This window comes from Fringilla coelebs (assembly GCF_963513975.1).
Source record: "Fringilla coelebs genome assembly, chromosome: 7".
Taxonomy (NCBI): domain Eukaryota; kingdom Metazoa; phylum Chordata; class Aves; order Passeriformes; family Fringillidae; genus Fringilla; species Fringilla coelebs.
Genome location: NC_140035.1, coordinates 13331752 through 13348085, shown reverse-complemented (window position 1 = coordinate 13348085; position 16334 = coordinate 13331752). Strand labels below are relative to the sequence as shown.

The 16334-nt window shown below is 39.3% G+C and overlaps 1 protein-coding gene across 1 annotated transcript in view; it reads right to left on the bottom strand.

The window, feature by feature from the left end:
- Positions 1-16334, bottom strand: part of CNTNAP5 (contactin associated protein family member 5) — a gene marked incomplete at its 5' end in the record, with an annotated part of 260854 nt that overhangs the window by 27445 nt on the left and 217075 nt on the right. Inside the window, 5 exons of the mRNA XM_084209565.1 lie at positions 3959-4187; positions 5484-5723; positions 11583-11801; positions 13841-14011; positions 14187-14314. Of these exons, the coding sequence (XP_084065691.1) occupies positions 3959-4187; positions 5484-5723; positions 11583-11801; positions 13841-14011; positions 14187-14314 (987 nt within the window). The remainder of the gene's footprint in view (positions 1-3958; positions 4188-5483; positions 5724-11582; positions 11802-13840; positions 14012-14186; positions 14315-16334) is intronic.

The following is a 16334-nucleotide window of genomic DNA, read 5'->3' as shown; positions in this document are numbered from 1 at the left end:
TACTATTTACTTCAAATATCAGCTGATTTCAATACTTTCTAGGTCAGGGAAGTGGAGCTGATATAGGTCCTGCTACTGTTTGCTGAGTATCAGAGACTTAGGAATTACTTGAGATGTTTTCATTTGTACTGATGTTTTTAACTGTGCCTTTTCCCTTGTCTTTAATCTTTTCTACGCAAAATCAGAGTCTTGCTTTCCAAAAGAAATGGAGAACACAGCTCAGTGTGATGGCAATAGATGCTGGAAAGGTGGAAAAAGAAAAAAAAAAAAGGACTCAAATTGTTTAATTTCTTATGAGATTAGATAATAAATACAGATAATTTTTCAATCACTCTAGCATAGTTTGAGAATCAATCTCTCTTCTTTGATGCTAGCTATCTTCTTTTTTTTCTAGATTAGGAATCATATTGTTTCCATGGAGAAAGACAACAAAACTGAGAATCAAAGACTTGTTAAAACATTTTCTAGACAATATATTTCATCATATTCATACTGCATTTGATTATTTGCAGGGGGGTAGAAAAAATGAAGAAAGGAGAAATAAAATGCATTGCAACATTCTTTCTTTTAACACTTTTCTCTCCCATCATTTATTACCTTTAGGGAGAGCAAGGCAAAGATAATATTTCAGAGGTACTGGTTACTTTGTGAAATCATATAACTGCAAAAATGTACAGTCAAAAGCTAGCTTGGGAAAGAAAAAAAGTATTCTTTTCTTGGTAGCATCTTCCCATGATATGGATAATTTCTCTGGATTGACACACTGAGAAGACTAATTAGAGATGTTTACCCATTTTCTGTAGCTTAGTAACAGGCACTATAATTTGAAATTTCTACAGAAAGAGATATTAAAAATGCCAATCATTACAGTACTGCTTATCTCTTGGATGTGGGGCCAATGGGACTACATGAGCTTTACATGCACACCCACCCTTATATGTGTACATGTATATGTAAATGCATATACACACACCCATCTATACACAATACATACACATATATATGTAGCTGTAATTTAAAAATCCATGAAAGATTGGAGAGGAAAGGAAGATGCTCTTAAATGCATACAATTTGCAAATCACATGTGTGATTTCAAGGCATCAGTATTAACTCGTGGAGGAAACAATCCCTAAGTCACCTTTAAAACCATCAGCTTTTGAAACCTTACCTGTAAACTTCTAGGACATGAGCCCACTGATCAGAGTTAAGAACAAACTCTGTGGTATGGAATATGTTCCACAGGTGGAAACTGGTTCTAAGTATTAGATATATAAAAATTTACTGAAATCAATAAGTTTTAGGAAATATTTCACACCTGATTGAATTAGACCATAGCTGCCTACACAAGTGCCCTTTCATACAAGCCCTTTTAGTATACTCTAATTACGAATAATCCTTGCAAACAGTTTCACTTCTTTAATGTCAAATATTTAATGTGAGAAGTAAGAAGTAGGAAAAACATTCTTCTCATAGTCACTTTTATTAACTAATACTTTGCCTAGTTATTTTATGAATAACAGAAAAGAGAATAACAGAATACCATGAGTAGCAGCTTCAAAAATAATTACAAAAAGTGAAGTATTAAATTATACATAGACTGTTCCTACATGTGTTTTAAACAAGTGGAAAGGGGCTTGTGATTATGGTTAAGGAGCATTTCTCCAGAGTTTGTTCACCTCCTAAGTGAGAATGCCCATTCCCATTTCTCCAGGAGCCTAACCTTTATTTAACCAATCAGCTATTCAGCAGAGACCTGCTTATGTCCTACTATACACTGTCAGACTCAGCAAGATTCCTTGAAAGTGAGCCAATAAGAGAGAAGGAATCACACTCACTTTTAATGCTACAAAGGACATTGATATTCATAGTCCAGTAACTTTATGGCAAGCATAAACCTCTTGGAGGAAGAAAGAGTAACACATCTGAACACTATTTTCATTGGAATAATTTCAATTCCAACAAGACTAAAAAGTAAAAGGACATGAAATTTAACAAATTGTTCCATTTGGGACAAAAGGCAGAGAATATACATGACTGAAATGACTGCCTTGTAAAAATGTCACAGAAGCATGCACTGAGTAATCCTGAAGGAGACTTTGAGGAGTTAACAAAGGTCAGCTAGTTCTCTTAATCATTCTTTGCAAAAAGTGCTACACTTTATAGTCCAGAATTTTGGAGCCTGATGTCTCACCAACCCTCTAAACAACTATTACCACCATATTACAAGTGGTGCAGATCTGAGAAAAGCACCGTGGTTTGCACTGCCTGACTGTGCTCAGACTGCTCCACCTAATTTCCACATGTACTGAGAGTGCCTGTTTCCACCTAAGTCAAGGGAAATGATGGGACATTTACAGCTGACAAAATGAAAGGTCATTTTCATTGTCTCAAGCTCTGCTCGTGCTGAGCTGCCACAGGACACCCTCATGTCTTGATCCCAACCCCAAGCAATATTAGAGACCCCCTCCTAGAGTTCCACAATTATAGGCTGCTTATAGTGTATTCCATCAATAGAAGTCAATTGACTCATGTTTTTAAGGTCATTTCAGACTACTCTGGCAGCAATAAAGGTGATTTAAATGGATATTACATTGTGATTAACTTTAGGGCTATTTCCAACTGCCTGAGTGGCATCAAGAGACCTGAGAGTAACTGAAAAGCAGATTCCAAGGTTTCACCTCAGCAGGGACTAACCTCCCTCACCCTGGAGCTACACACTAGAATATTCATACATCTGAAAATCATAAACACATGTCTACAGGAGCAAACTAGAGATGGAAATCTGGGACTGGACAGGAGAGGGTTGGGGTCACCTCAGCAGTCCCACCTCCCTGCCAAAGCTTCACTTGGAGTAGGTCTGTTCAGGCAGTTACTATTCCAGTTGCCTCTCCCAAGGATTAGGGTGCCAATCCCATGCCAGCTTCAATACCAGCCACACAACATAACCAAGAGAGAAACTATTGCAAACTCCATGTCAAGAATGAAACTTTTTTTTTAAAATTTTTTTTATTTTTTAAATCTTCTTTGGTTCTTATTTGACAGTACTTGAAAGCTTACTTATTTTGGAATTTTCAAGGCTTCAGAGTGGTCTGGGTCATTCGGTCAAATCTACATATTCAGCCACATCACATTAACTTTCTATTGTTCTGCCACAGGCTACTGACTCACAAATAAGCTTACTCATCACTTCCAGTGCTCCAGTGCCTGATAACTCTTGGAAAATTCAAATTTCCCCATTTGTCTAGGGTGATGTTTGTCTGGATTGAGTTTTCTGAACTCAGGAGCCCGAGTTTTGCTGAGAAGACAAAGGTGTATGCCCCTTAAACCTTTACATATTTTCAAAAAGTACCCACATTAAGTAACTTTAAACAGGAAATTGGTTTACACCTCATGTTTTGGTCAATTAACCTAGAAAACTTTGACATATTCTGGCTTTAATATTTAGACAAAATGGCTTTATTCCATTGAAACAATCCACTGAAGACCAATACATGGCCCAAGACAGAATGCAAAGAATAAAATTATAGTGTATTTCTGCACCAAGTGCTCTTGTACATGGTATTTCTCATTCCCTTATCTTGGTGGCCTAATGGATCTCACTATGGAATAAATAGCAAGGACACACTATTGTAAAACTCTGCCAAATGGAAGTCAAAGCACATTTTAAGCCCCAACAACATGATTACTCAAAGACTGAATAGGCAAGTGTAGCACTGAATGCCAAATAAAGGGACATAAACAAGAGTGATGGCCATTTCACAGACTTAACACCATGAAGTTGATAAAGTTGAAGACACAGAAATGAACTTAAATCAGTGCAGAATTCTATACTATTCTCCCACAAAAAAAACCCACCAAAAACAAACCCACAAAAAATAAACAAACACACAAACAAACCAACCCCCCAAAAACTCCACAGAGTTGCACTGGTCTCCCTTGGGTAGCAAATCAAGACTACTCACCATTCTTGGAGAGAATCACAGCCAAATATTCATGAAAGTAGGTGTTGATGTACAGCAGAAGGCTTGGAGTGTGTGCTGTGAGAAAGCTGAATGCAATATTCTCCTTGGACACGACAGCATCCACATAAATGGCAGAGCTTGAGGTGCTTGCATTCTTTGTGACAGGATAAGGTTCTTGGAAAGTATAGGTAACTGAAGTGCCAGCTTCAAATAATGCAGACACCTCTGAAAGCAGATATAAACCAAAGGGTTATTTCAGCTACTGCATTTTCAGATCTCCCAGGCAGGAACGGACCAGAAGTAACCACCTCAGAAGGAGAACACTGCAAAACACCCTTGATTCAGCTGACATCACCCTTCTTTCACTTGTATAACAGTGTGTCTTTCCTTGCAGATTGTCGGTCTGACACAGAGAGAAACACTGTATGGAGACATAAACAACTATTTCAGTGCTGGAATCAGAATTCCACAAGATGGAACAGCCCAAATGTCTGTCAGCCAAATAAATGCTTTGTTCACCATCTTCTGACAGTGACATGTAAGGCAATATTCTCTGTCTTGCCCCCAAAATAGATTTGTTCTTTCTGGTCTCCTTTTTAAAGAAATTAATTATGAAAGCAACACTTTGACCAAAGACAGCCAGTAAGGGAAGCTGTCTCTGGGAGCACCAAATAAAGAGAAACATCTGCCTGTGCATCCTCAGATCCTTAGAACTCATGTTTCTGTTTTCATTAAACAACTAAGCCAATTTATACCAGCAGATGATGCAGCCCACTTAGCAAACCTGTTGCATTTGTGAGGTGGGGGACAGCATTAAAATTTCCCTCTGCACCTTGCTGTTACTGAGTAGTGATTTTGTTAGTTCCAAAAAGCATGTTCTCTAAATTAGATGTTCCATATTTGCCCTGCTTTTTTCTGGTGTTGACAGCATCTCCTATAAGCCACCAGAAAGGTTCAGTGAGGACACATTCACCAAAGACTGAACCATGCAAATCAGTTTTCTCCTGAATGCTTCATGCTTATTTTAAAAATTTCTTAACGTTTGGATGGGCTGTCTCAGGAATGGTAAAAAAAAAACCAGCATAAAAAGACTACCTCTTTTTTGTCACATCAATGCTCTAAAACTTTGTGAAGAAAAACCTTAAGGATTTGTGGAGGTGAGCAAAAGAAGATGAGGTTTAAAAAGCAAGCAACCTAAACATTCAGACATGGTCAAACACCTGCTATAAAACATTTCAGCCCTATTTCCTAATGTCTGGGGATAGTTACATGCAGTGGAATACAGGAATCATTGTGGTAAACTATCAGTACAACTAACACCATTTCAATTTCTGAGGCCAACACAGAAGTCAACAAAAAAGGAGGTGTCAGAGCCTAATTAAGATAAACATTTAAGAAGATTGAAGGGACAGCTGATAACAGAACATCTTGAGATGTGGGGACACCAAACTGACATGAGTGAAATGGTGCTGCAATTCAGAGCTATTGCACAAATAACTGGGATCAAAGCTTGCTGCCTACCCTCCTTGCAGAAAGGTCCTTCATAGGCCGAGTTGGTGCAGTCACAGAAGTAACCATTATACTTTTCCACACATTTTCCTCCATTATGGCACAGGTTCCCATAACTGCTGCAATGTCCTGGGCATCCAGGTTTTACACCAGGTGTCATTTTAGCTCTCTCCTCGAGGTCAAGTTTCTGTCCATTTAAATGCAGAGATCGAATACATCCCAAAAAGCCCTTGTGTCTGGAAGCTGTTCCCCCTGAGAAAGAGTGAAAAATGCATTCATTGACAAGTCTGAACAGATGAGTCATCAAAGCCATGAAGCTCAATCCTGAGGTACAAATACAAATCCACAAATTAAAAAAAAATACTATATATCAATGCATACAGTGGCAAAAGATGACAGATGGACAGCCCTGGAAAGTAAAGGTGCTCTCTATTTTTATGAAAGAACTAGAAAGCTGTATGTGACACTTAATTTTTGTCATTCTTCTCTTTTTTGACTTATCTACTGTCCTGTCTGGCATTGAAACTGCAAATTAATTTAAGAGAAAGATTAGCTTCTTTATCTTATGTCTGCATATCACCAAATACATGAGAAAACCAAACCAAAAATGTTGGGGTTTTTGTTGTTTTTTCCTATTTGCTGCCTTAGTACAAACAACACCCTAATCCCGCCAGCAGGAGAGTTCCAGGTGCTGAGGAGCCCAGATAGCAGGGATGAGTCATGTTCAGCACCAGGCCTGCTGGCTGAAGGGAAATGACTGGAGTCTGAATTTGTGCATGACTGCCCAGCCTGATGTGTTGCATGTCAATGGTTCTTGTGGGCCTGAAACATGAGTTCAGTTCACAGATGTGTTATTTAGTACCATGGTTAAACATAATTGCGTTTCTTCCTGAAGACCAGAGCTGTATACAAGAGGACAGTTCTGTCTCTGCAAGCTAACTAGCATCATATCTGTCAAATGAAACTGCTAACAGTGTTACAGTGAAGGCACTTTTCCATAAGAGGTAATCTCTGAGAATGATAATAATGATGATTGTTGAAGTTCTCTATGAAAATACGACCCTTTTTCTTATCGTACACCTTTTTATTTTTTTGGCAGTTGCCACTGTTTTGCTTTTGAAGATACTGCAGTTTTGATTGCTGCTAGGAAATCTAATTCTGTTTCAGGAGTTATCAGCATTTGCAGACTCTTAAAAGCTAGCTTTACTGGTGATTCTCCTGCAAAAGTAGTATGAAAGAAGTTATTATTCTTCTGTAGAAATTGGCTCTCTTTCATAGTGTATGAATTAAGAGATTACATCACTTGATAAGCCCCAGCAGAAGAGCATTTGTTTTTTACTATAAATTAATTAAAGAAAGACTTCTGCAAACTAGAGAATGCAGTAACAGTCTGAAAAGGTCTGGTGTTCTACTACACCATTCTGTCATACTTTTCTTTCTGGAACACTAATAGCAGAAATTCACTGGATGTGAATTAAAGTAATTGAACTTTAGATAGTATGCATGAGACATATCTCTTTTCTACACATTTTATAATGCCTTTCTCAGAGAAATAAATATTTTCAAGTTCCTCTTTAGCCAGCTATTGTTTTCAGGTGAGCAAATGTTAGCTCACTTATTTTAAAGGCCCTCTGAGGACAAGAATAAGGCTTTCTGCATTTGCTGCACTGCACACACAATCCTTTTGTTTGGAGATTTTGACCCAAAACAAAACATACCATACAGATTTTTCAGTAAAGTCTATGTAAATAGAAATGGGATTTTTTTCCCTTTAAGGCTACTTGTTACTCTGTTTTCTTTTGCATTGGAGGCCACCATAAATATTACAAGGATGAATGACAGTTTCCTTGCCTCTTCTCTGCACACACACCAATCCCAGCTGTAACACACAAATGATGAGTTAAAACTATTGTTAACTGTTCTATGGATGTCATGTTTATTGCACTACTCATATCCTTACTGCTCTCTAAAGAACTCTGGAAAGCCATGCAAAGTTTCTCACTCTTCTGGTCTTCTATTTTCTGGAGAGTATAGAGCTTAACACAGACCAGCTATACGAACCTAGACCCACACAGCATTGATTAAGCAAATCTATTGCTTATTTTGGACAGTTTTCTTCAATTGACTAGACCTAATATTCATATGCATTTCTGAAAAGCAAAGGAAAAAACTGAAAACAAACATAAAAAACTCTTCCCCAAATTAGGCTTTGTAAATCCTTCCAACTCTAATAGGAGCCTGATGGACTAGAGACTTTAATGGATGAGACCTAAATGTTTTATTCAGGAAAACATATTTTAGGATAAGCCTAAGGACAATAAACACCAAGGTTAAGGGTGCACTTTGCTCAGTAGAAGTGACAGTCAAATGAGCCAAGCTGTTTTCAGCAAGGTGTTTATGCAGCTGAATTTTTGTGAGGAGCCCTTGGGAAAGGAAGGGAGAGTCTGAGAGGAGGGACAAGAAGCTCACAACTGAGAACTCACAGCATAGCTTGGTGACACAATTGGCTAAATAATTAACATTCTAGCAATGAGTTGAGGATTTGCTTTAAAAAACAAAGGACTTTTTGTTAGTAGAAACTGGATTAGGGAGGCTGAAAATAGCTATTTGGAGCAATTGTGTAACTGATACAAAGAAAAGGAAAGGGCAGAGAAGTATAGGAATCATAATCAGGAGCAGGAGAACTTGCTATGGTGTTCCTCAGAAGACCTTGAAGTCACACTTTTTGGTCTCAAGCTGAAATATATACAAAGCATACAGGATACACAAAGAGTTAGGCATTAATTCCTCCTCTCAGCCTCCAAAATATTCCAAGGTGCCTACAAACGTTTATAAAACCAACAGCGGTAAATAAGCTCCTTTTTTCCTATCATTCCTTCTCTCTGTCTCCAGAGAAAGTTTCTCAGATGTTGACTTTCTCTGGGTTATGTTACCTTTGGACTGTCTACCAACAGACAGAGGAGGTTCACCCAAGGATTCATTCCTTGCTCACTTCTCCCCAAGACAAAACCAGGAGCACAAACACTTATCTCTGCTAATTTCCTAAATGTACCAAACAAATACCACAAAAACCTCTGACTAAAGCTTTGTACATCAGATTACTTTCTCAGGATTTTTATTTTGCTTCTCTGATGTCACCAATCTGAGCTCAAAACCTATCCTCAGAGTGGTCTGGGAGGACAGCCTTTCCCATCCCCATGATGAGTCTGATGCTCACGCCTTCACCAGTAGGTAGGACAGGGCATGATCTCAGACCATGCCACAATGACACAACTACTCCAGGACCACAGGGAGAGCTGCACTATACAAAACCATGTCACACACACCGAGTGCTGAAAATGACAGTCCATTGAAAGGAATGGTTTTGCCTGCCCCTTCTGAGCAAGTAATTTGCTGCATTGGCTTATTACTGGACAGTTTGGTGCAGTTGATGTTACTTAGCCTGCATGTTTGTTTGGGGTTTGCTCCTTCTACTGTACTTTTTTTTTAAATTTGCAGAAGTCTGGCCAGGTGCAAGGATATCCATGCTCTGACAGGATTATAATGCAGCTGGAAGCAGTTAGCACGCAAGACCAAAAGAAAGTGAGAAACGGTTTTCTAACTCCTTTCTAACTGCATTAAAACCCAAGCTTGTTTGAGTGTAGTGGCAATGCAAAGTCATTTTTCTCTTCCACTTCACAGACACACAGAGCTATCTCAAAAGCCTGCCACACACAGTCATTAAGGCTGGAAACCCCTTAATCACTGTCAGTATGCAGAATACTGCAGAGACAAATATGTTGTGGATTATAGGGGGAGTAGGGAGCAATATTATGTGCTTCTGCTTCTTTCCTTTTTACAATGGTGTTTATACATTTATTTTTCAGATGGGTTAAAGCTCTCTCTGCATGGCTGAGGTATTAAATCAGTAGCTTTTTATTAAGAGATTCAAATGAGACTTTCAGTAGAGACAAACTATATCACATCTGTGTATTGCTGGACTTCTGCCACCTTTCCCTGGAGCACCCGGGGATAAATAGTGCCAGAATCAGGAGGCAACCCAGGTTTCCAACTCTCCTGACAGCTCTCAGGAAAACTTAGCAAGTCACAGATAATTTTGGCCTTCAATCTGGCAGAGTTAAGGCCTGAAAAAGCACTCCCAAACTCATTTTTTTTCTGTCTCTTTTGTTCATGGTTCAGTAAAATTGTGGATGGAGGACAGAATGCAACATATTTATTGCGCAGCGAGGACTCTTCACCTCTTGGCTGAAATAAATACCTATATCCTAGGGTTTTCTGTAAACACTCACTACAATCAGAGTACAATCAGTCAGAAGTCCCTGCTGGTATCAGGGACTAGGTTCCAACCTATTCCTTAAAGCATAGCTACATTCAGATGAGGTACAAATTCATTTCTCCACCAAAACCAATGGGACCTTTTTGGCAGAGCTGCTCCCCATCCACTCAATCCCCAGCTCATGGGGATGCTGATGCTGTTCTGGGCAGGTGCAGGGCTTTGTGCTTGTCTTTGCTCACAAGGGCTCCTGTTGGCATGTTGCTCTGGTGAGGCCCTTAACTACCAAAGATTTTCATTACACAATTCATCAATTATGTCACTTTAAAACTACCATGAAATTCACACAGGTAATCTGTTTATTTTGCTGAGGCTGAGGAGCAAGCTTACAGGCAGATACTGCTTTTCAGATGTGAGATGGTAAACAGTTTATATATATCTATATATCTATATCTATATATCTATATCTAATCTATATATATATATATTTATATATATATGACATATCTAATAGATGACCTATAGTAGACCCATCATATTTAGTCCTTTAGAAAGAAACAACCAAAAAAATCACGAAGTCTGTTCAGCCACTAAATATCTCATTTTCCCAACTGCAAACAGTGTGTTGGCTAAATTTCTCTGATGTTTCTAAGGTGTCTGGCAGCACAAGCCTTCTGCCTCCAGGCCTGGCCTCCCACAGAACATGTTCTTAGGATCAATGTAGTATTTGAAAAACAAGTAATTAGCAGCATGCTTCATACCAGAAAACAGAAAGCTTGCACTGTGACAGTCTTAAGCCTCCTTTCTGTGTGTTCTCCTCTCCAGCTGAGTCTAACAGAGATCATTTTAGGTATAAATCAACAGCTGTGCTGTAAGGACTCCTGAAATTGATGCAGCCATATCTATTTATTAACAGATTAATTCTTTACTTTCAGAGCCCAGTAATTACTGCACACATACACAATAAAAAGCTCAAATGAATACCCTGAAAGCTACTTAAGTATAAGGGTATGAATGCAGAAGTAAACTCTATTAAAATGCATTGACAGATTGAGCTTTGCTACAGCATTTCAGCTAAGTAAAAAAAAATCCATTTGAAGGAAGGGATCAGAAGTTACTTGAATAGCCCTGCATAGTAACAGTTACATCCCACTCCATCATTGAGCAGATTACTCAGAAAGACAGTATTTGAATATAGAAAAGAGATCATTCCCTTTGTAACCCATTATCATATTATCAAATACAAACTAGTCCCAATCCAGGTTTCTTGTGCGAGGGCGATAATAAACAAATTATATGCAGCAATTTTTCTTTCCTCTTTTAATTTTCTTTTTTCTTCTTTGAAAAAGCACTTTCAGGTAAAACAGCTGTATTTGCTTTGACTGTGTCTATACTTTCACTCATGGACTCTCTAGCCAAATAAGGTTTTAGTGGGCATGCTTGAAGGAATAGCATTTAAAGACCATACTGTCTTCAGGCTTTGCCCCAGAAATTTATACGACAAATTTTTGACTTTTACAATGTGCCTAAAGAGAGAGGTCACATTTTTTACAGCATTTTATACAGACAGTGCTGAGAAAAAAGGTTATTAGCTCTTTGGCAATAAATACATTTTAGGAGTTTGACCCCAAAAATACCATCTAGTATAGCATGGCTAAACTACGGTTTGTGCTTTGAGTGCAAAGAGTTGTTATTCATGTTATTCATGTTGCTTATGCAGGAGCAGAAGAGAAAGCAAAATCAAGCCACCACATGCATGCTGAATGGTGAGATAAGAGCATTCATCACCAAATCACATGAAACACTGTTATCTACAGGAACCCTTGGATTGTCCCTACCTACAAATAACTGGCTGTTGAGCTGCAGGCGGAAATGTCCCTCAGCAGGAGCCTCCAGGACCTTCTTGGGGAGGTTGTCCACCTGCAGAGAGGTTTGCTTGAGGTTCCTCTCTGCCCGGACGTAGTGCCACTGGTTGTCATTGAGGGCGGTGGGAGACTGCACAGTGGCCTCTGCGGGGCCATTCCCGACATCTATGGAGAAGGTGATCTCCTTGGGGGCTGCAAGAGAAACAGAGGAAGTGAAGGTCTGAACTAAAGAGTGGTTTTGACATCAAGAAATCTTACATAAATATAGGGTCCATTAACTTTTATGTCAGCAAATAGTACGGGATCATTTACCTCCCATCTCCTACACAGCAGTTTATACATAAATTTAAGCCTGCAGCCTCACTGTTTGATCTCTGCTGTGATTAGGCTTGGTTGTGGGTACCCAGCTTTTTTGCTATAAAAATCAGAGTGATCTAGAAATGGAGCTTTTTTTTTTTTTGAAGTGAAAGTGCTAAATGCTGCACAAAAGTCATGTAATGATCCCAGAAAATTTTGGACAAATAATGCTAAGATGGGAGAAAGGATAAAGATCTTTCCAACTAGATCTTTCAAAATGCAGGTAATTAAACATTATATAACTTGGCTGCATGTGGTACAAGAGAACCCCACAAGCATTTATTTGCCTAAATAATCTGACCCAAGATAACAAAAAATATATGAGCACTAAAGCTATATATGTAACACACATCTAGAAATAATTAAGCTACTAAAAACATGACAATAGTTGAAAAACAAAAACCACAGAAAGGAGTCCACCTTGCTCTGCTGGAAGCCTGGAAGGGGCTTTTTAACTTTTTAACATTCTTGCTAGTGAGTATCTTCTTCTCTTTAAAATGCTAAATGCACCATAAAGACCAAGAAGCAAGTCCACACATCACACAATCAGAAAGCTGTGGACTGAAAATTCCTAAAAACCTTGTTATTTCAAGCCCAAAAAATCAGGTAGGTCTGGTTTTGGAAGCTGCTTTTTAGATAGCTGAGATAGGAAATGCTCCATAGGGATAGACAAAGATCTTTTCTTAGCCCCTGCACCTGCTAAAAAGTTGTTTCCCTTTGAAGCACCTGCTCTATGGAGCTTCCTTGATACAAGGCCTTTAGGCTGCAAATTCCATCTGGTAGCAAGAAGTGCAACAACAAACTACTGATAAGAAGCCTAAGCCTAAAAGATTTTTTCCCAAACTTTAAAATAACTAATTTCTCTAGGAGTACAGATGTAAACACACCCAGAAGCTTCCACTGAACAATCCTCTTAGTTTGCAGTATTTGTTACATTTGATGCCATTTTTTCTTCTGTATCCCTGAGAATAAAATGTACTACCCTGAAGTGCAACCAAATTGGACCTTGATGTGCAATTAACAGTAAATCACACCTCATTACCTTGTGATAATCCACCATGACATTTACCACCGGTTTAATGAATCGAAGGGCCTTGGGGCCCTGTTTTATTAAATTTTATTTTGGGGTTATTATAAGCATATTATCAAATGCATAGCACTCAGTTTGTTTTCCCTCAGCTTGACAGAATTTGGAATACACATGTCATATTTCATGTCAAAGCCACCGTACTCTTTTGTCACTAATAAATATTTGAAGTCATCACAACAGGAGTGAGGCAAAATCTCACTAATTAAATTCCCTGCTATTTTCTTATTCACTGAGTAGCAGTTGCACTGCACTCACTTAATAGATTTTGAAGTATTCAAGATCCATTACAACTGTGACTAACTTGTACTCCACTAGTGTCCTGTCCTTCATAAACTCTCACCTCGTAGCTGTATCATACACACTGAGTTCCTTTGAAACACTAGGGCTACATCAGACTGGGTATGTTCCTGATATGAAAATAAAAGTAACCATCAGAATGGCTGAATTAAATTTTTCACCTTTCAACTAGAAACAGCCTATAGGTACCAGTAGTTTTTTCTCTAAAGATATTTAAAAATAAATATCAGTGTTGAAAAAATAAATTAATACTCTTGTTCAAGAAAGATAAATCTAGCCATAACAAGATTAAGTGTAATGATTGAGTCTATAAAGGGAAACTGACAGGAAAGGTAGCTAAGTATCGATAAAAGAGTCTTTATGTCTCCATCTTATTATCTCCAGGCACGTTGAGCCATCTAAAAATGGCAGAAAATATGTCCTTCCCAGTTCTCTGCATCCGTCAACTTGGGCAAAACCACCAAGGTTTCTGAGCAGTGAAACTTACAGCTTATTTCAATTCGTATGAAGTCTTTAATGCCAAGGTTTTCCAAGAACACCCCGGACAGGGCGGTGGTTTTGAAGAAGAAGGAGATGTCGGCGCTGACCTCGGCGTGGAGCGTGGGGAAGTGCAGGTAGGAGGCCTCCGTGTTGAAGGAAGCAGCATTCCAGAACTGCCCTGCAAACACAACCCCCTTCTCTATAGTTAATTGGCACAGGACAGCAGCTGCAGGCTGCTTGTGGAAAGCTACCTTTCATCAGAGAAACAGTCTTTTTATAAAAAAATACAACAACAACAACAACAAAAAAGGAACATTCTGTACCTATGGAAATGGAGAAGAGCTAGTACTCACTGTCTCCATAGCAACGCAAAGGGCCGATTTTCCAAGCAGCCTCAGAATTTGATCTGTTTGTGTCAGTGATCACAATCTGAGTTACAGGCAAATGGTCTTTGAAAGCAAGGAGGCCAGTATCATTTGTCCTGGATTTTAATACACAAACAGAAAGAGACAGATTAACCACAGACAAACCCTCCAGCATTCCTCATGCAAGAGAATATTTAAAAGATGCTTACTTAAAGATCTTTTGCAGAATTACCTGGAAGAATTATGACAAGCACACACTGTTTAAGATAAATGTAGTCCCATGTAGTCTCTATGTTCACATGCAATACTGACCACTGAAGACACCATTTGGAAACACGATACTGGCTGGGATGGGCTGTGAACCTGCTTCAGCTGTGCAGAACTACTGTGAAGCTGAGGAAGAGCACTGCCATGCTGACTAATGGGCATTAATGTAAACTGGGCTCTACAGGGTTTCCTCAGCAGGATATATTTGCTGTGGATCAGGTCTAAGTCCAAGTCTGCATTTCTGTAGAGTCAGCTGGAGAGAGATAAGGGTGTTTTATGCTGGCTTTATGCTTTACCCGAGCAGGAAGAGGACACTGTTAGCAAGGGGATGCCAGACAGTTACTGATCCAGCTTCAAGATGGCTGGGACATGACTGACCCTGCACCCTGCAAAACCAGCTGAACTGGCAGAGTGAGCTCGGACTGAATCGATCCTTTGCACTGCATGCCGGGGACGTTTTGGTTCAGCAACTCAAATACTCAAGGCAGATTTACTGCATTGTCAAACTTCTCATGTTTGGCTAGCTGGGCTTGTTCTTAGCTGTGACTAACTTACACATGGCCACTAGAAAGGAAAAGGTAGTTTGATTTTTACAGGATAATTTCTTTGTTTTTATTCTGAGTCAGCTGGACAAAAAGTTGTCCTCAAAATGCAGTGTGATGTTTCGTGCAGATCCTTAAGCCGACTGAGCGGCTTTGGCTCTGGCAGGGTACACAGATGTGCATTCGTCCCACTGCACTTCATGAACGCAGTTGAGTTCCCCAGACACCAACCCTGACCTAACCAGAGCAGAACTGCCCTTCTGAGGTCTCTCTCTGTTGATTGATAATAGACAGATGAGTGCTACGAATCTCCACAGTGGTTTTCTCAAGGTTAAGTTTTGCTGTACATCTGGGCACATAAGTGTGGCAGAGCATCCTTCATGGAACCAAATCTCACTAGTTTTGGAGAAAGGATCTCTACCTCTGCACAGCCCAGCAGGGTCTGGACTCAACTCACCTGTCTGCTCATAGGTGAAAGCCCACATCCTGCACATGGGGATGGCAACACATCCAGAATGCCAGTAACCCCAAATTTATACCCACTGCTCCTCCAGGCAGGTGTGACACGATGCCTCAGGAAACAGGTATCACTATTTGAGTGATGACACTGCCAGAGTCTGACATCCCAGGCAGGATCCCAGACCTGCCCATATCCTCCTTGTAATGTCAACTTCTCAGTGTAGTTCCAGATACAGGAACAGACACAGACTTCTAGCAAAGAAATAATAATCAGGACAAACACTGCAGCTGTGCTCTGACACACAACCTCAAATGTTTGCTTGGCTAAGTGCTCTACTCTGATTAATGTTAGACAAAAATAGGAGCATTTTGATCTTTTTCATAAAGGCTGCACACATTGCATTTATTTTTCATTGCTTATAATTGCATGCAGCATAGTTAATTGTCTCATAATGCCAAGGGGAAAAGGAGAAGTACCCTCTCTGACGCTAACATTTTCTTCTTGCTCCAGTGGGTGTCTGACATGCAAATAATTACAGACAAAGTGCAGCAAGATGAAATTCCCAGGCACAAGGCAGAGGGAGGCCTTCAGTACAGACTCAGAAGGAAAACTATCATGTATGAAACAAAGGTACATGGTGTCTAAATCTCTTCAGTATCATACTCATAGCTTATTGCATCAATATTTGAAATTTAGCGTAAATACTTTTAGCAGATTATGAAACTACTGTGACAAAAGTGAAATTATTTGAGTATTTCTAAGGAAGATAATTAAATAAGATGATGGAGGAAGAAAAGTAGGCAAAATGAATGAAAAAAAGGCAGAAAGATGCATAGTAATGGGACATGAAATATTCAACATACACAT